The following is a 21,561-nucleotide window of genomic DNA, read 5'->3' as shown; positions in this document are numbered from 1 at the left end:
GGCGTCTTGGCGACGGTTAAACAAAGAGCCTTTTTTGCCACTCAAAGATGTAATTATTTTTTTGAAAAAGGCCAGAGGCTACTTCGCTGCTCGAGTTTCGATCACAACATAACAGAGGAATAGTGAAGGTAGATGCAGGCCTAACGGTTTTAAAGAAGAAACTTGATTTTCGAGGTTTGGGTTTTCCGAGATAACTTAGCCTATAGGCTTGTTGTTCCAACTTTAGCAACGGTTGTAACAGTTTTTTGTTTTGTTTTACCGCGGAACTTTGCAGAAATGTCGCCGAAATTGCATTTTGCTGCTATTTTTTGGTGCGTAACAGGTGAGAATCAGCCGTACTTCCCATGTTCTCCCCCTACCTTCGCCATTTCTGTTCCTTTGTTCACCTGCAAAGAATAGCCTGTGATACTCGTAATTCAATTACCGTAGCCTACTTTTTTTTGTCATAGCCTACTGTCAGAAGAGAATTTCAGTTGCATCAGTCCGAATGACTTATTGATGTAATTTGTAGCCTATTTAGGTATGTGGGCTTCCTACGCCCAAGAATGTGGCCGAGCACCGATATTGGAGAACAGGATTGTGGGAGGGTTGGACGCCTCAGACGGTGCTTGGCCTTGGCAGGTGGCTATACAGGTAGGATCCCTCGGCAAGACCTTCAGCCATGGCATCTAATCTTGTATATTATCAATTCTGCCTGTGGGTGGTTATATGTTTGGTTTAGTCCATGTCCTGTTCATGAACCTGACCTCTGAGAGAGAGAGAGAGAGAGAGAGATACACAGAGAGAGAGAGAGAGAGTTTGCTTGTTAAGCTGAGGTGACTCACTTTTTGTATGTATTTATTTGTCCTTGGCCTCCAGCAAAACGGTCGTCATATCTGTGGAGGATCCATCATCACAGAGAACTGGATCCTATCAGCTGCTCATTGCATCACCAAGTAAGAGAACTCTCAGCAGACCAAACTCAGCAGGTGCATTCACAGCTTAGCAGCACCCAACCACTCGGTGTGCCACTTCAATTCTGAGGCATCTGACTCATTTCACTGGAATGTTGCTAAAGCCCTTTCAAACAAGTGTTTATTTTCAAGGTGAATGGTATAGTAAATAAAATAACTCTGACAATGAAAAAGCAGACAAATCTGGTCATCCGTGTGATTCTATGATCCCTACAATATGGCAAACGCCAATCCCATTTCATGGAGCACATGCGTGGCATAAAGCAATTCAATACCTTTTTGTATATAAAATTAAGAGGTTTCACATTTCAAACATCCACCCCTCGGTTTCGAAGGAAGCATGTTTCATTCGGTGTTCCCTCTATCTTCTTTCAGTCCGTCCGATCTGAGCTCTTACATCGTGTACGCTGGCCGGTACCAGCTGAATGGCTACAACTCACATCAGTTGACGAGAAAGGTGGGCCGGGTGGTGATACCGTCTGGTTACGTCGAGCCTCACAGTGGGCAGGACATGGCGCTACTGCAGTTGTCCAGCCCATTAACTTGGAGCGATTATATCCACCCCATATGTTTGCCAGCCTCTGGCAGCCTGTTTCCAAGTGGCATGCGCTGCTATGTCACCGGCTGGGGAGACATCCGACAGGAAGGTGAGGCACACTGAATTCTTCACATCGTGTTAGCATGCATGCAAATAACTTTTATCCAGCAGTTGCACAAGTCTCCAAAAAGCCTGTTAATTTTTCCTGGACCCTCAAATGCAATTAATCAAATAACCCTTTCTACTTGTAAAATAAAAAAAATGTATTGAAAGGAGGAGAAAAATGCTTTTAGCCATGATCTATGTTGCTATTTCAACAAGAGATGATTCCAGGTGTTTAGTGTAGGCCCTGCTGGTGTTGGATAGTATACAGTCCATACATATAGTGTAGGACTTAACAGTACTTACAAATGATTTTATGCCTTCAGTACATATTTATTTAGTCCTACTATGCAACAGCTCACATCACACATAAAAAATAACAGAGAAAACAGTCAATCACTAGACCAAACATAACAGGACTCAGTATAGTGACATTTTGATAAAAAAAAATGTGCATGGTGAGTGGGTGCTGGCTTGGTGTGATTTTATGTTATTATTTACATATTTGAGGAAATAAACACAAGGAACAACAGCAAGAGAGAGAGTAAGAGTATCAACACTGGAAAATAACTATAAATAGCATAAAACATAGTCAATATGTCTTTCTCAAAATGTCTCTTGGACCAAAGTGCTTCATTATAGAAGTCAAACAGTACTTTTGTTCTTCATCCTCCATATGTCCTCACATTCCATCAGTGCCTCTGACGGGAGTAGGGACTCTCCAGGAAGTGCAGGTACCAATCATCTCCCAGAGTGAATGTGAGGAGATGTACCAGAACATCCCGAAAGATAAGGTGGACATCCTTTATGACATGATCTGTGCTGGGTACAAGGAAGGTGGCAAGGACGCATGCCAGGTACTGTAGGATCAGCTGTTGATGCTGCTGCATTAACATTAACAAATACTAGAGCAAAATAAGCTACTTTTTTAGCTAATGTCCACAGACATGGGCTGTGTACGAAAAGCCATACTAACGTCCTACTCGTACTCATTTTGTGTAGGCGAGAAATGCCCGGATGAGTACTAACTTCCGGGAAGATTTTATGTATGGATTGATAGGAAACTTTTCCTACTCAACCGCCCCACAATGCATTGCGTCTTTTCAAACGACATTGACGTTTTTGCTTTATTTGCTTTTTCTTTATTGCTCCTGTATACTTCAGTGTAAACGGTCCGACCAACCTCGCATACATATTCGATCATTAAGTAGACAGTATGGAGTATATACAGTGCCTTGCAAAAGTATTCATACCCCTTGAAATGTTCCACATTTTGTCACGTTATAACCACACGTACATTTATTTTATTGTGATTTTATGTGATAGACAAACACAAAGTGGCGTATCATTGTGAAGTGGAATGAAAATGAAACCTGGTTTTAAAAAAATTTTATAAATAAAAAACTGAAAAGTGTGGTGTGCAAAAGTATTCAGCCCCCTGAGTCAATGCTTTGTAGAACCACCTATCGCTGCAATTACAGCTCCAAGTCTATTGTGGTATGTCTCTACCACCTTTGCACATCTACAGACTGACATTTTTGCCCATTCTTCTTTTTAAAAATAGCTTGAGATTTAGAATCAGATTGGATGCAGAGCGTCTGTCACCAGCAATTTACAAGTCTCTCAATATTCTCAATTGTTTTTAGGTCTGGACTTTGACTGGACCATTCCAACACATGACTATGCTTTGATTTAAACCATTCCATAGTAGATATGGCTGTATTTTTAGGCTAGTTGTCCCTCTGGAAGGTGAACCTCTGCCCCACTCGCAAGTCTTTTGCAGACTCTTAACAGGTTTTCTGCCCTGTATTTGGCTCCATCCATCTTCCCATCAACTCTGAGCAGCTTCCCTGTCCCTGCTGAAGAAAAGCATCTCCACTGCATGATGCTGCCACCACCATGTTTCACAGTAGGGATGGTATGTTCAGGGTGATGTGTAGTGTTAGTTTCCGCTACACATTGCATTCAGGCCAAAAACTTCAAGTTTGGTCTCATCTGACTATGCTGTGTCTCCCGCATGGCTTGCGGCAAGGGTTGGAGGAAGGTGCTCTGTTCTGGCCTTAATGCAAAGTGCAATGTGTGGCGGAAAACTAACACTGCACATCACCCTGAACACACCATCCCCACCGTGAAACATGGTGGTGGCAGCATCATGCTGTGGGGATGCTTTTATTCAGCAGGGACAGGGAAGCTGGTTACACTTGATGGGAAGAAGGATGGAGCCAAATACAGGGCGTAAAACCTGTTAGAGTCTGCAAAAGACTTGAGAGTGGGGTGGAGGTTCACCTTCCAGAAGGTTAAATACCCTAAACATACAGCCAGATCTACTATGGAATGGTTCAAATCAAAGCATAGTCATGTGTTAGAATGGCCCAGTCAAAGTCCAGACCTTAATACAATTGAGAATATTTGGAAAGACTTAAAATTGCTGTTGAAAAATGCTCTCCATCCAATCTGATGCTAAATCTGAAGCTCAAGCTATTTTGCAAAGAAGAATGGGCAAACATATCAGTCTCTAGATGGGCAAAGCTGGTGGAGACATACCCCAATAGATTTGCAGCTGTAATTGCAGCGATAGGTGGTTCTACAAAGTATTGACTACGGGGGGGCTGAATACTTTTGCACGCCACATTCTTCAGTTTTTTATTTCAAAAAAAAAATTAAAACCGTGTTTCATTTTCATTCCACTTCACAATGATGCACCACTTTTTGTTGGTCTATCACATAAAATCACAATAAAATAAATGTACGTGTGTGGTTTTAATGTGACAAAATGTGGAACATTTCAAGGGGTATGAATACTTTTGCAAGGGACTGTACATGTTGAGGATGTAGGAGGGAGGACGCAAGTATGGCTTTTCGAACACAGCCAGAGTGTGACTTTGATACCTTCCAGTGGTGAAACCTGAATGTGTCTTTGTGTGGTTTTTTTTTGTCATTTTTTCAGGGTGATTCAGGCGGGCCTCTCGTCTGCCAGATGGTAAATGGGACATGGGTGCAGGCTGGTGTGGTCAGCTTCGGAGTGGGCTGCGCACAGGCAAACCAGCCAGGTGTATATACCAGACTGTCAAGCTACTCAAGTTTCATCACCAACATAGTACCAGAGATCAAGCTGTATGGTCGAGCTCATCATAACTGGGGTGGGGAGACATCAGTGTTGGTCAGCTTTCTGTCCGCTCTAGTGTACCTGCTTCAGGGCTGAGACACTGAAAACTGGATTTCTGGGAGGGGAACTTAAAACCAAGCCAAATGAAGGAGGCGAATCAAAAATGTTTGACATAAGTCCAAGGTTGTCCTAAATGGTAAAACTAGACCATCTGACATGCACATTAGCCACTGAACATGTACTGTAATAATATCATTGTCTTAGTACTTACTACAACTTTACATTATGGTTTTTGATCCAAGGTTGTTTTGATAGATTTTTATTTTAAACCTGAATTACAAGCTAAATTAAATAAATATTTTGTATTCAAAATGTGTTTGATACTTAAAATCAAGTAGGTGCACTGGTTCAAATGTATATCTTTTATATCCCTGTTTAATACATCCACTTAGAACTGCAAATACAAAAAGGGTTGACTCTGAACTAATCATTTTTAAGTTAATTAAGTGTCCAGAGGCACAGATGGGTAATGAAAGATTTCTTGTTTTATTAAAAAAGCGCAGCATGTCTGTGGTAGGCCTATTAGAAAAAGGCACACTTTAAATTCATACGTTTTCAGTCAAGATTTTCATGCTAAAAACAAATATAACATTTATACAAATCAAAATCACGGATCGTCTTCTGAACTCGAGGAAAGGAAAGTTATGCATCAGGGGGGATGGTATCTGAGAGGATCATTGGAGAGCCGAGCTGCAGTTCCTGCTGCAGAGATTCCAGATCAGCTGGGGTCATGCGGTGAACCTCGCTCCAATCAGATAAGAGGGAGGCTGAGAGGGGGGCCGAGTCGTAACTGATGGAACAGGAATAATACAAAAAGCATTCAGCGTCGCCATTTGTTTTGTTTTTAAAATACTAAAACTACACGTATGTCTGCTGCCAACTTTGCAGTATCCGTCCCTACTCAAATGTATGGATGTTTGACCTTCACTGAGCAGAATGATGCCAGTTCAGAGTTTGACACAAGAACACTGTTTTCTCATTCATATGCTGAAACATTTCTGCGTACTCACTTTAAACATCAATTTAATTCAAGTGAGTAAGAGGGAATATTGCAAATCACAACATCATGGGTCCAGTGTTCTGAAGTTTGTTATAAGGCAGCATTTGTTGACATAGTCATGTACTGAAACTGTTAAATAGACTGGGAGACTCAACAGATTACACTACATTTATGGAATTTTACGTAGATGTGATGTTTGGACATGGTGGGTTGACATGAGTAAGCCAACTTGGCTCTGAAATACTGACCTGGATTCAAACAACATGATTGTAGAGCATTATAAACCTGATATATCCTTGCTGTGGAAAATACTAGTTACTGATTTGGACACCTTAGTCATATTTCTGTTGTGTATTACACTGTCTTTGTTGAGATTTAAGCCAAATGGAGCTTAAACAGTTGATCAACATAGAATTAATCCACAGCTATTTTTAAAATTAAATTGTTATTTTGTGACAGTGAAACATGCCATAATTTCACCGGTTCTAGCTTCCCAAATGTGACTTATTTTATATGTTTGTATGTCATGTATGATTTATAAACTGAATCTTATTAGATTTTGAACTTTTGGTAGGACACAACATTTTTCATGTTGCAAATAAATTGATTAATAAAAAATAACTGGCAGACAAATGATTATAAGTGTAATAAAGCACTTGCATGTACAACAAAAATGACTGAATTTTTTTAATCATGTGATCTCTGACACCACAGAAATGTATTTAAATAAAATAATAAATATGCAATTGGGACATACCGGGTATTTGCTACTAAAAAGACACACTTTGGAAGATATTAACTCCCCCCATCTTTTAAAACTGACATTGCTTTGAAAAGGGATGTTTTTACTGCCACACAAGGAACCATTATAGCGACCAATCATGCTTTAAATGTACATATGGCCAATTAGCCATGGTAATGTCATTGTTAGGGAATTTTGTTTTTAGACCAGCTGGCCTGTCTATATTAATAGCTCAAATTAATATTACACATTTTGCCTGTCTTAAGTGTCTGTATCTCACAGACAATAGTTCAGCTTTGTCTCCTGTAAGAACACTGAGGTCAGCTGTGCAGATAAAGTCTCATCTTCCTAGATGCGACGGTTGTATTGTTCACTGAGTTCAGCTCAGACACAAAACCTGGATATGTGTGGTGCCCAACCATGGTGACCTTAGAGATTGCAGAGATATGTCGTAAATTCTTCTGTGTCTAGCACAATGTTAAAACACTGACCTCAGGATGTGAGTCAGAATTGGATGACAATACAATGTTTCAATTGCGCTGCTCTCCTGTTCTCCTCAATCAAGCTTCAATAAATATTTCTGCTAAAGACATCCAAATCTCCTGAAATCTCTTCCACAGCTTCAGAAAAATTATTCAGTTAAATAATCCTATTGGGTCTATTATGATGAACCTGGCGTGAAAACCTCCCAACTGAGGGCGTAATGCAAAGCGCACACACAGCTGAACAAGGTCTAATACAACTCTCAGAGGCACGTTTTCTGATTATGAATGGATGGTTTTGTTCATTTGAGCAGTATTAAACCATACCTGTCTCGGTCACAGTGTTGCAGATCAGTGAGAGACTGGTTGAGAAGGTCATCCAGGTCGAAGCCCACGCCATATCCAGCCCCACTGCCTTTAGGGGTGACCGAAAACACCGGGGGTAAAACATCCTCCACCTGACAGGAGAAACATGAGGAAACATTGGGTCAACTGAACTTTGTATCCTTAAGAAGAGGTCAAGGATAGCAGGAAAGTATGACATTTAAGCCTGATATATATATATTTTGTTTTCATATATAGAAGAAAATATTTCTATAAGCAAGCAACATCAGCACTATGTCAATACATACATATTTTCTGGGTATAATGATCTCTGTGTACATTAATAACAGACAAACCTGGGACTTAGAGAGCTGCAGTGTTACTGTATGGATGTCCGGGGCAATGGAGGGCCCTTGCTGTCCAGTGTCTGTGAATCCTAAACTGGGATGAGGCTGTGAGGGGACACCTAAAGCCCCACAGAGAGGGTTTGTGGTCTGTGGCCCGGGTTTCTCTCCTGCAGAGGGACACAGCTTCTCCATCAGGCCAGCACTTGCAGTCGAGGGGTTAGGATTGGAGTTATTTTGGCCTCGGATGTCCACGTTCCCATTTATCTCTCGGGTGGTTAGTGTCTGGGCTTTAGTCAAAAAATTCTCCAGAGGAAGCAGTCGCGACTGAGGTTGGGGGTCGGGCTGGGTTTGAGGTTGAAGAAAGCTTGATGGAGGAGGCTGCTGCTTTCTGTTTGGTTGTGATGGTGGCCTTGCCTCTGATTGCTGCCCGCTCCAATTCCCCAAACAGTTAAAACCACTTTGTCCATTGCTCTCGCTGTGCGGTTTGAGCGTGTTGTTCTTAATAAAGCCACTGGTGACAGTCATTATATCTAGCCCTCCGCTTACAGCAACAACTATATCTGCTGGAGGCTTCCTCTGGCTCATGGAGAAAACTAAGGATGGGGGCTGAAACATGCCCGGGTTAGGGTTTGGTTTAACTTGAGAGATTAACTGTTCGTGAGGCGGAATCTTCCTGGCCTCCTTGTCGGTTTTATTCTTCAGTGCTCCTTGGGTGTTATCACCGACAGCTACCCCGTGGTGCGAGTTCACGTTGCAGTCCTTATTGTTTGCTCCGTCTTTACTAGGGGTCTGAGATCTCTCATTGCGGCGGTCCATCATCTTTGTCCAGCGCTGCAAGAGGCTTTTGTCGTCGTCGCTCAGTAAAACCCCGCCCAGCGAGTCGCCCTGCTTTCCCTCTCTTCTCTCCTTTTCCTTGGTTTTTCTCTCCCTCTCCCGCGCTCGCTCCTGCCTCTTCCTCCTTTTCTCCTCTCGTTCTCGTTGACGCTCCTGGGCCGTGACAGACCGTCGCGACTCGGGAACAGAAGACAGGGAGGACGAAACGCCTCCACCGGCTTCAATGCCCAGAACAGAGGTGCAGCCATCTGCAATGGAGAAATTAAAATCAGATAGTTGTGATATAAAGAATAGAGCTGTGTTAAAAAAAAACATACGTCAATATGTCATTATACCTATTTTTCGTGAGGTCTATCATATTGTTAGCTCCTTATGCTTTACAGTTTTTTTCGATCGCTAAACCACAGTGGGCACAACTGGAGCGACATGTGCAAAACTCTAACAACAGTATGCAGAGCAGCGGTTCATTCGGGCCAAACTCTAGCTCGTTTTTCATTGCTTAAACACAATTTTCAAAACTCTACACACCTATCTCATGGCTTAACTACAACCTGCACAACACTGTGGATTTCCAGCCCTTTTTTTCAAATGCTAACACACTACTGCCACAACTGTAAACCACACATTCAAAACAGGATGAATGCCTATAGTGCATTTCAAACATTGCAGATTACAATTTCAACTGAAACACTAAGATGTCTTGTTTTAGACTTGTTAGTGAACATATATACAGTATAAAGGGAAAGCTCAAAAATATATTTTTTTTTGGAAATGGACCAATGAAGACAGGTTGTTGGAGGGAGAAGAGTGGCAGTGAGAGTGTGGATGTGTGGAGGAAGACATAGAGCTGTAATGTCTGATGAAATACAGTAAGGGCTACACTGATAGACCCTGTTGTGAATCATCTGTTGAGAGTGCAACCCAATCTGCAAAAATCTAAAGTTGCATCTGTAATAATTTTTCAGCAAACAAACAGCTTAGAGTTGCATCCTTACAGTAAATGACAACATTACAGGATAGATTTCTGTATTACAATTATAGAATATTTACACAGATAAATACTACATTTGGAAATGTTTTCAGTACAATATACAAAATGTGTATCTATTGAAGCAAACTTCTGATTTTCATTTCTTTTTGTTTTCCTAAAAAAACTGGTATGTTATAAAATAAACGATTTCATGTGAAAGAATTTCACCCTTTCATCAAAGGAAATATTACGTAATTTGTGTGAAATAACTCAAATTATTCAAACAGTAAAGATTAAAAGTTTGTAATTTATGTATTGGGGTTTGATGCTAGTGTTTGTACTCTGAGCATATTCTGACTGACAGTGTGTGTTATCTCAGTGAGGACAATTCATAGTGTTTGCTGCACTGAGCCTATTTTGCAGGTGAAGTGAACTGTTCAGCTCCAGTGAATGTTGGTAGTGCAGACTGTAGTTAGAGTTGTGCACATTGAGCTACAGTTGTGCCCACTGTGGGTTAGCAATCGAAAAAAACTGTAATTACTGAGCCTCTATGGGCGGGCGCTCTAAACACTACACCACGAGCGCCCCCAATCCTGCAGATTTAACTGTTTGGCTAGTTGCCTCTAATTGCCGGGTTATGAATTGGAATTAAAGCTTTGAATTAAATATATTTTAACAAAAATGTGTTTGAATTATCAATATAATGTGATATGATGTATTAAGACCATCCAGATCATACACAGCCACATTTATGTTCGCTCTGTTTTAACATTTTTAGTCCCATCACCATCTTCATAGGGATCATATCGTGAAGTCCTTGCCAATACTCAGCCCTAATAAAGAATTGTGCCATGCCAATTACAGTGCTGCTTAAGTATGTGAACCCCTTGAGCCTTTTGGAATTTTATTTATTTTAAACATTAATTCATTTTTATCATTACCATTTTTTTTATATGAAATAACAGATGTTTGTTTATCAATTCGACATTTTTCTTTTCCGGAAATCAATTGTTAAAACAGATATAAAAAAAATGATTTGACAACTTTTGTATGTGCAAAAGTTTGTGAACCCTGAGCTGTGTTACTTAAATCGAGCAGGTAAACACAATCAGGTGGGCCAAATTGAGTGATGAAATGGACAAATGTAATGAGAGATCTTTAGGGAAGAAATTGGGCAGCACTAGATAAAACAGAGATAAAACCAGGTCAGTTTAGGCACACCATAGTGAACCCATACAGGTCAGACATGCCAAAAGGGAAAGAAAATCTCAGAGGATCTAAGGAATAGAGTTGTGATGTTGCACATTTGCCCGGGGACAGCTATCAATTAATTTAAAAAAGGTTTGAACTCCATCGGTCCACCGTGAGTCAAAAAAATCTACAGATGGAGAGCTTTGAGAGTGACTGAACATCTGCCTAGAAGTGGACTTCCTTCAAAAATATCCACAAGCACCACAATAAAAGTTGTCTCAAAAAAGAACAAAACTGCTTGTCACAACTGTGCCAGAGATAACCTGGAGATACCTAAAGTTTTCTGGAAGTCTATTCTGTGGACAGATTAGTCCAAAATTTTACTTTTTGGTCAAAACCGCCATGTTTGGGCAAAAACGCAACTCTGCCTACCACCAAAAGAACCTTCTCCCAAGTGAAGAATGGTGGTGGTTAATGCTCTGCAAATCTCCAGATGTAATGCTTGGGTTGGCCTTTACCAGAAAAATCACTTTTCTTGTGGCGCTTGTGGATATTTTTAAAGGAAGTCCACTTCTAGGCAGATGTTCAGTCACTCTTAAAGCTCTCCATTTGTAGATGATTTGCCTCACTGTGGACCGATGGAGCTCAAACTTTTTTTGTATTAATTGATAGCTGTCCCCAGACAAATGTGCAACATCACAACTCTATTACTGAGATCCTCTGAGATTTTCTTTCCCTTTTGGCATCTCTGACATGTATGGGTTCACTTTGGTGTGTGCCTAAACTGACCTGGTTTGATCTCTGTTTTATCTAGTGCCGCCCAATTTCTTCCCTAAAGATATCTCATTATATTGGTCCATTTCATCACTCAATTTGGCCCACCTGATTGTAGCTCAGGGTTCACAAACTTTTGCACATACAAAAGTTGGCAAATCATTTGTTTGATCTGTTTTAACAATTGATTTCCAGAAAAGAAAAATGTTGAAATGATAAACAAACATCTGTTATTTCAAATAAAAAATGCTGGTATTGATAAAAAATTAATTAATAATAGTTAAACTGAATACAATTCCAAAATGCTCAAGGGGTTCACACACTGTCAAGCAGCACTGTATACGAGTCATGTGGGACAAAATTAATGAACTTACCACCCCTGGCTTTATTTCTTAGAGCTGATTTCAATAAAGCAGCTTTAAGTGCAGCTTTAGTATCCTCTGAAATAGCTCCTTCTTTTCTGGTTCCTTCTCCTGCACCTGGCAGAGGCCTGGGATTCTTGGACAGTGACTGTGAGAGGGACTGAGACAGCGACTGGGCCTGTGCCGCAGAAAGGGAAAGGGAAGGCACAGTGTTGGGTAGCACTGTCATGGTCTGTGCTTGCGTTGCAGGAATGGTGGTGGGCGCCTGGGTCATGGACTGGCTCTGGGTGGGCTGAGTCAGAGTGGCCTGACTGCTGTTTAGCTGCTCTTGTACCTCGCTGTCTCTCATCGGTTCTGAGGGAGTGTCCTGACTAGACACAGGTGTTGTGAGATCTATAGTCTCTGGATGACCACTGTCTGAGTTGGCACTGGGCATGTCCACATCAACTGGGCCACTTTCGCTTTTAGAGAGGAGACGCAAGTCATGGGTCACTTGAGGCGAGGCAATTTCTAAAATGGACGCAGGCTTACTAAAGTTCTGCAACTGATTTGTAAATGTGTGGTTTCCTTCAGCTGATGTGTGGTCTTGTAGCTGTTGAGATTTCACTTCCCTCATTTGTTGCTGCTGTATCTGTGCTGCTTGTGGGTGTTGTGCCAACTGTGCGATTGGAACCAGTGTTGATTTGCTCAGGTTAGCAGTGGATGGCTGAGCATTACACTGGTGACTGCTTTGTGCTGCAGCTCGGCCGTTTGCCCTAGACAAGGGCTTGAACTGCAGTCGTTGACGAGAGATCTGTTTGTTTTGATGAAAGTCCTGGATCTCTATCAGAATCGCCTCTTTAATTTGCTCCTTATTCATTTGAAGTTTGTCAAATTCAAAGTCAAAAGCAGGCACGCAAATTGGCTCATCTTCTTGGTCGTGGTACTTGGCCAGGTAAGGATGCTCCAGCGCTTGTGTCACGCAGATTCTCTCACGAGGGTCAAAGTTCAACATGACTGCCAAAAGATTCAAAGCCTGGGGTTCGGCTTGTGGGTACAGTTTTGCCAAAGGCACAGCAGACCTGGATTGAAGACTCTGAACATAGGAGCGCACTCTGTCAGCCCTAATAGCACCAATCAGCCCCTCGGGAGGAGTGCCCAACACAGACAAAATGAGCTGGAGCTGATGGACGTAGTTCTTCCCAGGAAAAATCTGCTTACGCCCCAACATTTCTGCAAAGATGCACCCCACAGACCACAAGTCAATGGCCAAACTATAATGATTTAGAGACAACAGGAGTTCAGGAGCCCGGTACCATCGAGTTGCCACATATTCAGTCATGAAGGAATGAGACTCTTCCGGGTGGGAACTTAGACCCCTCGCCATGCCAAAGTCACCTATCTTCAGCTCACAGTTCTCGTTCACCAACAGGTTGGAGGGTTTAAGGTCACGGTGGATGACATTGGCAGAGTGCACATACTTAAGGCCACGAAGGAGCTGGTACAGAAAGTAGCGTGTGTGCTCTGAGGTTAGAGTCTGAGCAGAGTGTATGATCTGATGCAAGTCACTCTCCATGAGGTCCAGCACCACGTACCTGCATAAATATGAAGGGGAAAACTGAGATGAGCTCTCAACAGTTTACAAACTTCTCATTGATCAATCAGAACCAAAGTCTTCCTGATTTACTGACTAGCTGAATTGTAAAAATATTCTAGTAGTAGTAGTCCTAAAATGCACCTTCACCCTAATAATTAGCATCAGAAAAAAAAACTCCATTTCTATTTTAAAGGTGAAGTAAGCAGTTTATTTATGTTAATATAAGTGTTAAATCGCTCTTTATTCATACAGTGATCACTTACATAATATGCGCGTTTCATAAAGCCGATCTCTCAGTCAGCTGCTTTGCATGTAATCGCAAATAAACTTATTGTAGTATCCCAAAAATGTTATCCAATCAGAAGAGAGAACGCTACAAACCAGCACTCGTCTCACTGATATAGTATATACACTCCATGGTCTCACTGCCGGTGCACGCCAGAGCAACAGATGGGTGAATGTGTATGCGCCTACAATGGCGGAGCAGGTAAAAATCCTTCCCAATGTCTGTTTTGATGGTTTTTATCATGTTTTATCACACTTATGGATCTGAGATGATGCTAGATAACTTGCTGCTTGAAGACCGCAGTGCATTAATGTGGTGACGTAGGGACGAGCGAGGGGACTGCTAACTGCAGTAACTGACAGGAAGTTTGCTAAAAGATTACATTCCGCTTACAGCACCTTTAAGTTACAACTGAAAGATGTTACTCATTGCAACTGATAAAATAGTGTTAAATGTAAATCAATATTTTCGAGATTTTGCAAGGTCTTTAAATTACACTTGAAGGTTAAACATACATTTTTCATCTAGGTCCCCAAAATGTCCAGATATTTACTTAATCAATGAAACTTAAAGACTTCTTCATATTTTTAGCCTGAGGAGAAACCTTGTGCATGAGTAACTTGCCACCAAAGCCGCAATGAAAATAAAGCGAGTACACTTACACAGACTTGAAGGCTGAGTGGGGAAGGTTGGGCTGCAGGATGTCTTTGATGGCGATAATGTTGTCATGTTTGAAGTGCTTGAGAATCTTCAGCTCTCTCAATGTGCGTTTGGCATTTGTCACCACTTCAAAAGCATTAGAAATCTTCTTTATCGCCACCTGCTGGCCTGTGAAATGTAAATAAGACCCAGAGAAATAAACACAGAAGGTCGGTGTGTATAACTGAGTTTGAAGGAAAATATTAACTGAATAATTTCCACATTCAACATGGAGTATTACCAGGCACAGAAAATGAGTGATGTGTGATTTGTTCATCACATCAGCCTTACCGTTGTCCCTTCTCCTAGCCGATGAAACAACGCCGTAGGCACCCGTACCAATTGTTTCTATAACATCATACTCCTCTCCCACATCAAACTTCACATCCAGAGAGTGCGCTTTAAGCAAAGCCAAGTTTTTTGCTGTTGTGCTGGTGTCTGTGGTGCCTCCTGTTGCCTCATTCGCATGCTGGTGCTGGTTTTCTCTGCTTCTGTCGGTTGCCATTCTTTCCGGCGACATGGACACAGGTTGACCATTTTTATCGTCTCTGCCCACCTTAGTTGACATTGTTCTATCAATCAACAATCAAAGAAAGGAAAGTAAGTAAGAGGTAAAAAGTTGTTTATCGACAGAACATTTTCTTTCGCAGGATTGATCAATGCCAAACTAAATGTTTCAAGCTTGTCAAATTTTAGTATTTTTTGTAGATTTTCTTCATCCTATATTATACTAAATTCAATATCTTTAGGTTTTAGACTGTTGGTCAGAAAGACCAAACAGGAAATGTAAGTGGAAATCTGCCAATTTACAATGATCTAGGTGTACAGGGTTTCGACAGCTTGAGGTAAATTGGATTTAAGACTTTAATGCCACTTAAAAAGGAATTTAAGGCTACTTTTAAATTTATCAAAATTGTAGAGAAAAATGACACGTTGGGTTATTTTTAATTTGCTGAATGTCAGAAATAATACTGTTTCACTTCAATGTTGCAACATGACACTACTGATCTGCATGCCACTGAAGGGGGGAGGCATTAGTAAATTATATATATATATTGGCTAAAAGGATGCTACCAATTCCTTAATTTGAGGTTTTTAAACTGCAGTTTAAAAAAAAAAGTCCTACTCCCCATGACTTTGCTTTTATAAGACTTGTGAAAGATTTTTTTTTTATGTTTTCTAAATCTTATAAAAAAGGTTTGCAGGTATACAACAACATATATCTCTGTCAACAACATGCCATACAGTAGATAGATATACATAGAGGCAACAGAGGATGAACCTGCTTGTTCAATGGTTCCCCTTTTATAAGACTTCTGAAAGATTGGTTAGAGACATTATTTTTAGATTTATGTATTCAATGCTTTTAAAAAAATGTAGTAAGTTCACAGAAAAGGCTTTCCTCATGCCAGAACCCATGGGCACAAGGAGCGAACAAAAAAAAAGGTCAGTGGTCATTTAGGTCATTAGGTAAGCTACACCACAGACAGATCAGACCTTACAGGATTCATGATTTACCAATCGCTCACTCACAACATTGACTAAACAGAGGTTGTGTAAATGCTGATATGCTGATTGTGCTTCATAAAATAAGCTGACCAGACAGAAACTAGGCATGACCATCGCGCTGCCCAGATAAACATCAGGTCAGGTGGCCAAAAACTGTAGCTCTCAGCCCAAAGAAGTCTCTAGGTCACAACTGGTTAGAACAGCATCTTATAATAGACAAACACAGAAGTAATCTACGTGGAGTCTTTAAGATCCCGCCAATTGTTGTCATACAGAGGAGGTTCAAATGAACTAACTAAATGATAAAGACTCAGCCTTACCCACTTTTTTTGACGCAGGGGCGTCGGCTAGTTACCTGAAGCTCAGGCTTTCTATGGAGGTAACCAGATAAATCCTGACAATCTCGGTTTATTTGACCAACCGGGACAACATAGACAAACCCTTTTAAATAACGGAAGAGACTTTCACCTTGTGAGTCAAACACAGCATCCGTGTTACATTGTGTTTTTAAACCCCGTAGTAGAACGGCTATATCTTGTTTTTGTCCGCAGCTTCCTCGTACAGTTCCGCGTTGGGTTAGAGTGCTTTGTGTGTGGACCAATGAGATTAGGCGACGTCCGAAAGGTTATCCAATAAAATCTGAGAAAGTGCTGCGAGGCGGGACATTAGTGCAGACAGTAGGCCTATGGTCTTTTTGGTGGTGACGCGGTTTTCCAGAAATCAATTGGCCTATTTCAGTAGAGGCCGCATTTGGGACACAATAACCTGCCCTTAAGGTTCTTAGGCCTATGTGCACGAATAAAATTAACAAGAAGCTAGTAAATTACAACAATACCTATGTAGAACAAATAGGCTACTACAACCAATAGCCATAGCCTACTTTGGATAACAATAGACGGAGCTTCCTTTGTCATAACACTGGTTGGATAGGCCAGATAGACAGACAGACTGATTGAGAGAGATAGATAGATAGATAGATAGATAGATAGATAGATAGATAGATAGATAGATAGATAGATAGATAGATAGATAGATAGATAGATAGATAGATAGATAGATAGATAGATAGATAGATAGATAGATAACAGGCCTACACAGCCTAGTCAAAGGAGTGTTTGAAAGCATGAAGAAATACTCAAAGGAGTGTTTGAAAGCATGAATAAATAAATTCATAACAGTGACCTATATGTTTACTTTTTTAAAGATAGGCCTACTTGTAGCCTACTTCTTACTCGAGTATTAATATTTTACTTTACTGAGAATAGGCCTACTTATATTTCACTAGGTACTGAGCTACTGGTTAGGCCTACAGCTCAACTCAATTCCAAAATATGCGATATTCTTCAAAATATGATAGGCCTACTCTGCTATATGTTTTAAATTCCCAATTTCATGTCAAAATGGCAGTTTGGTTCTATGTACAACTGTATTTGGGAATAAAGGCATGTGTCATGTGAGCACATAAACTAACATAACAACTCAATAAGGTTGGGACATTGGACAATAATTTGATAGGCTACTACACTTCTGTAGCCTAGCCTACATCGAACACTTTTACTTGGAGAATGAAATGGAGTAGCCTATTAGCCTACTACTTTTAAAACTAAGTAGGCTATTTCTTCCAGCTCTTATCCATCATAGTGCTGTGTTCAGGCAGCAGACGGAACAATGTAGGCCTACAGGGCACATAGGCTCCAGTGTGATGCAAAAAAGGCTGCAGTGGTGCGCCAGACAGACTGAAGTCCACAGTAAATAGCCCACCATTACAAAATACACTCCCCCAGGCTGCTCCAACATCTGTGCTCGCTTGTCCAATCAGAGGCACTGACAAAATCCACCTGACCAATCAAAAGAGAGGACCTGACTTTTAACCACACGTTGCACTTTTGGCCACTATAAGGAGGGTTTAGGGAATAGAAGTTTGAAAGGAAACTAACTCGGGAAATTCCACAAATATTTAAATAATTGTCATAAATTATTATGGCATTTCCGAAATGGGAGAGGAAAGCGCAAACATTTCTCTGCGTTTTCGGTTTGTTTTTGTCCGTTTATGCGCTCCACGTCGAGCTGTCCCGAGAGAGAAACCCAGATTATAGGGCGATGTGCGACCTGGGGGAGTCTGTGAGCTGCTCCAAAGTGTTTTCCTCCAGGTATGTTTGCAGCTTTCAGTCCTCGTTTTTGTTGTTTTTATCCCACCATCTCGTGCCTGCTTGATTTGTGCAGAATCCCCATGCTCTACTTTGGCGACAGTTGTATCATTTGTGTTTCACGTCCGTCCGACCCACCCACCCCCGTTCATTGCCACGTTTTAAAATCCTCTGCATTGCTTCACACATCAGTTACTATACACACGGACACTAACACGTTTAAAATTGATTCCCTGAAAATGACATGCGTTATAAACCATGGTAGGCTATATAGACTATATTTTCATTTTCCCATCAATAATGTGTTTTCTCTGTTGTTTGGCAGATGGGGACGAGGTTTTGGCTTGGTCCAGTACTTTGCAGCTGAAGATAGCCATCTGAACCAGCCCAACAGTGTGCTTGGCATCATATTTTACACTCTTCAGATGGGCCTCGGTTAGTCTGTCATTCTCTTCTGTAAATTACAGAGCAGTGCTTTTTGTTTTTAGGCAAAATATACAGTCTTTGAAATCAAGCTTGTCAGTGAATTATGTCTGGGCCTGCATTTCAAATAAATATAACAACATCGTAATATGATAATGAGTTAAAACATTATATTTCTCAGATATTGCATGTGTAATGTCTGGTAGCCTATTGATTGAACTGAGCTCATCTGTGTTTGTTTGTGTTTTTTGTGATTTTCTTTTTCTGCAGCACTGTCTCTGTCCAAAAACGCAGCACTGTTTTTGGTTTTCTCTTCCTGGGTGTCTGTGGCAGGCTCTCTCTATCTCGCATTCATTCTCGCCTTTGTTCTGGGGGATTTCTGCATGGTCTGCGTGTCAACATACATCATCAACTTTGCTCTCCTCTTCACCAACCTGCAACGAAAGAGAGCATTGCAAGGAATAAAGGAAAAGGCTAGATAGAAAGTGTTACTTGCAAAATTCAACACCATTTTTACTATTTTCATTTAAAACACTGTGCTCTGCACTGGATATGGAAATTAAATTCTCACCCCACAGTATGGCTGCATTGTGAACACCTGTCAAGACTTCTCAGAGAAACAGGATTGGAAATGCACCTCATATTTTATTTTTTGCGACTTGATAACGCAGTTTTAATTTTTATGTATGCATGTGCATTTGTGATGCTGCTGATTACATAATTTTTGTCTTGTGAGATTAAGACCCAGCTTGTGATGTCAACATAAATCCTATATATAAATAAATAACAACAATGTGGTAAAGCGATACAAAGGCATGCCTTTACTCAATCGATCCAGTAGATGAGGCTAAATGCCCAGGATTATCGTGTATCAGAATCAGGTTTATTGCCAAGTACTGTATGTTCAAACACAGAAAGGATTGTTCATAGTCTGATGGTGCATACAATAAACATACAGTACAATAACTATCAACATGGAAAAAAGTCATAGAATATGATTTTTTTTATGAAATTTGTTTTTACAATAGAAAGTATTTCTAAAAAGGAATATGTGCAGTCATCCTTTCTTTAAAAAATAAATAAGTGTAAAATTGTGTAGGATTGAGTAGAATGATAAAAAATGAATAAAAATTGTGTTAATACACAGCCAAGGCTCTGTAAACAGGTATGTTGCTAGCTACGGTGGTCCCCTTTGTTAGGCTACATACCCTTTGTATACATACCAGTTAACACAGCCTAGTCCCCCCCCCCCCCCCCCTCTCCACACACACACAAAAACATCAACAAATGTAATGTAAGCCAAACATAAACCTAATGGAATAATGCAAATTGTTTTAAGGTGCTCAGCTGGCTTTCAGGAGCAATTGGTTCAGTTGCTCAGTTCAGGACACTTGGCCACGTAAACAGGAAGTGTTTAAGATTGAAACAAAAACAAAACTGCAAAACCCGCTCCTGAGCACAACGGATGTATTTAATATATATATATATAATTCTTTATTTCAGACCCAGGGGGATCCATATCAACACAAACAACATAAACAAATACACAAACACAGAGTAAAAAATACACAGCCTTTCACAATATTCAGTGCCAAGCATACAGACATGATCGCCAATGGTTCCACAGTCTGGAAGAAAATCTGACCGAACTGCATAGAGGGTTAGCCAAAACTGCAATTAAGTTATTTTCAGACTCAGATGCCCTACACATAAACATACATCAGGCCACGTAACACAGCAGAGCAGGTAGGGACCCCAACACTTACAAACATTTGGCTTGCACTGGAGCTTCTTGTACAGCGGCGTACAATACGCTCTAAAGCAGGGGTGTCCAAACTTTTTTCACTGAGGGCCACATACAGAAAAATCTACGAAGGGCCGGGCCACTTTGCAAAAATAACACATTTATCAGGACATTCACGGCAACACTTTCCTTGCACATTAACCAGACACATTTCCCCTCTTGTTTATATGCCAATGATACACCCAGTGTTTTCTGCCTTTGCGTCCAATGTCCAGCAGGGTGAAAATAGTATCCAGCCGAGGTCCCGACCCTCCTAGGGTGGTCCGGGGGTATGCCCCCCCGGGAGATTTTTTAAAGCTTTTAAAGTGAAATGCATGAATCTGGTGCACTTTGAGAGGGAAATTAAGAGGCTAAATCTGAAGAATTTTGTATGAAAAAAAATGGAGACACCGTGTCAGATGAATTAGAAGCTATTGGAGAAGGACACAGATTTTCCATAATAATATTAATTTAAAATAAAATATTATGCAGGGTCCTCTGGGATGGGCTTGTTGCTCTTTTTCTTTTATGGGACATATTTCTCTGTAATATAATGAGTGCATTTAAATAATTTAAAAATTAAAAGCGCCATATTACATTATATTTTTAAAATGTGCCACGGGCCAATCAATCAGTGTTTGACACCCCTGCACTAGTGGGTTAACTAAGAAATGCAAAAAAAAAATATATATATATATATATATATATATATTTTTTTTTTCAAAGGGCCATATTACATTATATTTTTAAAATCGGCCGCGGGCCAATAAAAAGCGGGCCGCGGGCCGTAGTTTGGACACCCCTGCTCTAAAGAGTGAGATTTTGACAGGTACAGAGCACATACTAAACTTACGGCAGAACATGTTCGCTTGTGCATACAGCTTCCGACGCTGCCTATAGATATCCTCGTCATCAGACAGGTCATTAGACATAATATGGCCCAAGTATGTAATTTCACTGCACACACTGAGTGCAGTGCCAGACAGATAGAAGTCAGGGAAGGTTGACTGTCTGTCTCCTACTTAAGTGTTAAATATCAGTATAAAGATTGAAAGTTGACAGTTTTTATGGTTTGAATGAAAATGAGAACCTTGAGCTCATTATACATTCATAGAAAAGGTTATATCTACTACAATTGTTATTTTTGGTATTTCCTCCTCTGTCATCGATATACAGGTCCTTCTCATATAATTAGCATATTGTGATGAAGTTGATTATTTTCCATAATGTAATGATAATAATTGAACTTTCATATATTTTAGATTCATTGCGCACCAACTGAAATATTTCAGGTCTTTTGTTGTTTTAATACTGATGATTTTGGCATACAGCTCTTGAAAACCCCAAATTCCT

At 40.5% G+C, this 21,561-nt stretch overlaps 3 protein-coding genes across 5 annotated transcripts; 2 read left to right on the top strand and 1 right to left on the bottom strand.

Annotated features, from left to right (window-relative positions):
* On the top strand, nucleotides 1–4,796 carry LOC307266970 (serine protease 33). Of its 2 annotated transcripts, XM_080049116.1 has the most exons (7): nucleotides 1–128; nucleotides 275–322; nucleotides 512–633; nucleotides 859–935; nucleotides 1,329–1,600; nucleotides 2,290–2,450; nucleotides 4,541–4,796. In XM_080049116.1, the coding sequence occupies exons 2-7, from the start codon at nucleotides 277–279 to the stop codon at nucleotides 4,793–4,795; spliced, it is 933 nt and encodes a 310-aa protein (XP_079905242.1). In that variant the 5' UTR covers nucleotides 1–128; nucleotides 275–276; the 3' UTR covers nucleotide 4,796. The 2 variants fall into 2 exon arrangements, with proteins under 2 accessions (XP_079905242.1, XP_079905241.1); XM_080049115.1 differs by having other exon boundaries at nucleotides 3–322.
* A 601-nt stretch (nucleotides 4,797–5,397) lies between these two features.
* On the bottom strand, nucleotides 5,398–16,424 carry mapk7 (mitogen-activated protein kinase 7). 2 transcript variants are annotated; one of them, XM_080049113.1, is made up of 7 exons: nucleotides 16,324–16,424; nucleotides 14,638–14,918; nucleotides 14,310–14,475; nucleotides 11,798–13,359; nucleotides 7,664–8,736; nucleotides 7,311–7,441; nucleotides 5,398–5,549 (listed from the first exon to the last, which is right to left on the bottom strand). In XM_080049113.1, the coding sequence occupies exons 2-7, from the start codon at nucleotides 14,912–14,914 to the stop codon at nucleotides 5,402–5,404; spliced, it is 3,357 nt and encodes a 1,118-aa protein (XP_079905239.1). In that variant the 5' UTR covers nucleotides 14,915–14,918; nucleotides 16,324–16,424; the 3' UTR covers nucleotides 5,398–5,401. The 2 variants fall into 2 exon arrangements, with proteins under 2 accessions (XP_079905239.1, XP_079905240.1); XM_080049114.1 differs by lacking the exon at nucleotides 16,324–16,424 and adding an exon at nucleotides 16,176–16,244.
* Nucleotides 16,425–17,769: 1,345 nt separating this feature from the next.
* vkorc1 (vitamin K epoxide reductase complex, subunit 1) lies at nucleotides 17,770–19,397 on the top strand. Its single transcript, XM_080049117.1, has 3 exons — nucleotides 17,770–18,005; nucleotides 18,328–18,437; nucleotides 18,696–19,397. The coding sequence occupies exons 1-3, from the start codon at nucleotides 17,836–17,838 to the stop codon at nucleotides 18,905–18,907; spliced, it is 492 nt and encodes a 163-aa protein (XP_079905243.1). The 5' UTR covers nucleotides 17,770–17,835; the 3' UTR covers nucleotides 18,908–19,397.
* Nucleotides 19,398–21,561: the final 2,164 nt, after the last annotated feature.

Source organism: Ammodytes marinus (genome assembly GCF_949987685.1).
Source record: "Ammodytes marinus genome assembly, chromosome: 20".
Classification (NCBI taxonomy): Eukaryota; Metazoa; Chordata; class Actinopteri; order Uranoscopiformes; family Ammodytidae; genus Ammodytes; species Ammodytes marinus.
This window is presented reverse-complemented; position numbering and strand designations above follow the sequence as displayed.

Excerpts from the sequence above, each read along its gene's own strand:
- LOC307266970 (XM_080049116.1), top strand. The coding sequence starts at position 277 with ATGTCGCCGAAATTGCATTTTGCTGCTATTTTTTGGTGCGTAACAG. Across the intron at positions 634-858 it reads CTTGGCAGGTGGCTATACAG|CAAAACGGTCGTCATATCTG; the intron begins GTAGGATCCCTC and ends CTTGGCCTCCAG. Across the intron at positions 1,601-2,289 it reads GGGAGACATCCGACAGGAAG|TGCCTCTGACGGGAGTAGGG; the intron begins GTGAGGCACACT and ends ACATTCCATCAG.
- mapk7 (XM_080049113.1), bottom strand. The coding sequence starts at position 14,914 with ATGTCAACTAAGGTGGGCAGAGACGATAAAAATGGTCAACCTGTGTCC. Across the intron at positions 14,476-14,637 it reads GGCTAGGAGAAGGGACAACG|GCCAGCAGGTGGCGATAAAG; the intron begins GTAAGGCTGATG and ends TACATTTCACAG. Across the intron at positions 13,360-14,309 it reads CACTCAGCCTTCAAGTCTGT|GTACGTGGTGCTGGACCTCA; the intron begins GTAAGTGTACTC and ends ATATTTATGCAG.
- vkorc1 (XM_080049117.1), top strand. The coding sequence starts at position 17,836 with ATGGCATTTCCGAAATGGGAGAGGAAAGCGCAAACATTTCTCTGCGTT. Across the intron at positions 18,006-18,327 it reads TCCAAAGTGTTTTCCTCCAG|ATGGGGACGAGGTTTTGGCT; the intron begins GTATGTTTGCAG and ends GTTGTTTGGCAG. Across the intron at positions 18,438-18,695 it reads CACTCTTCAGATGGGCCTCG|CACTGTCTCTGTCCAAAAAC; the intron begins GTTAGTCTGTCA and ends CTTTTTCTGCAG.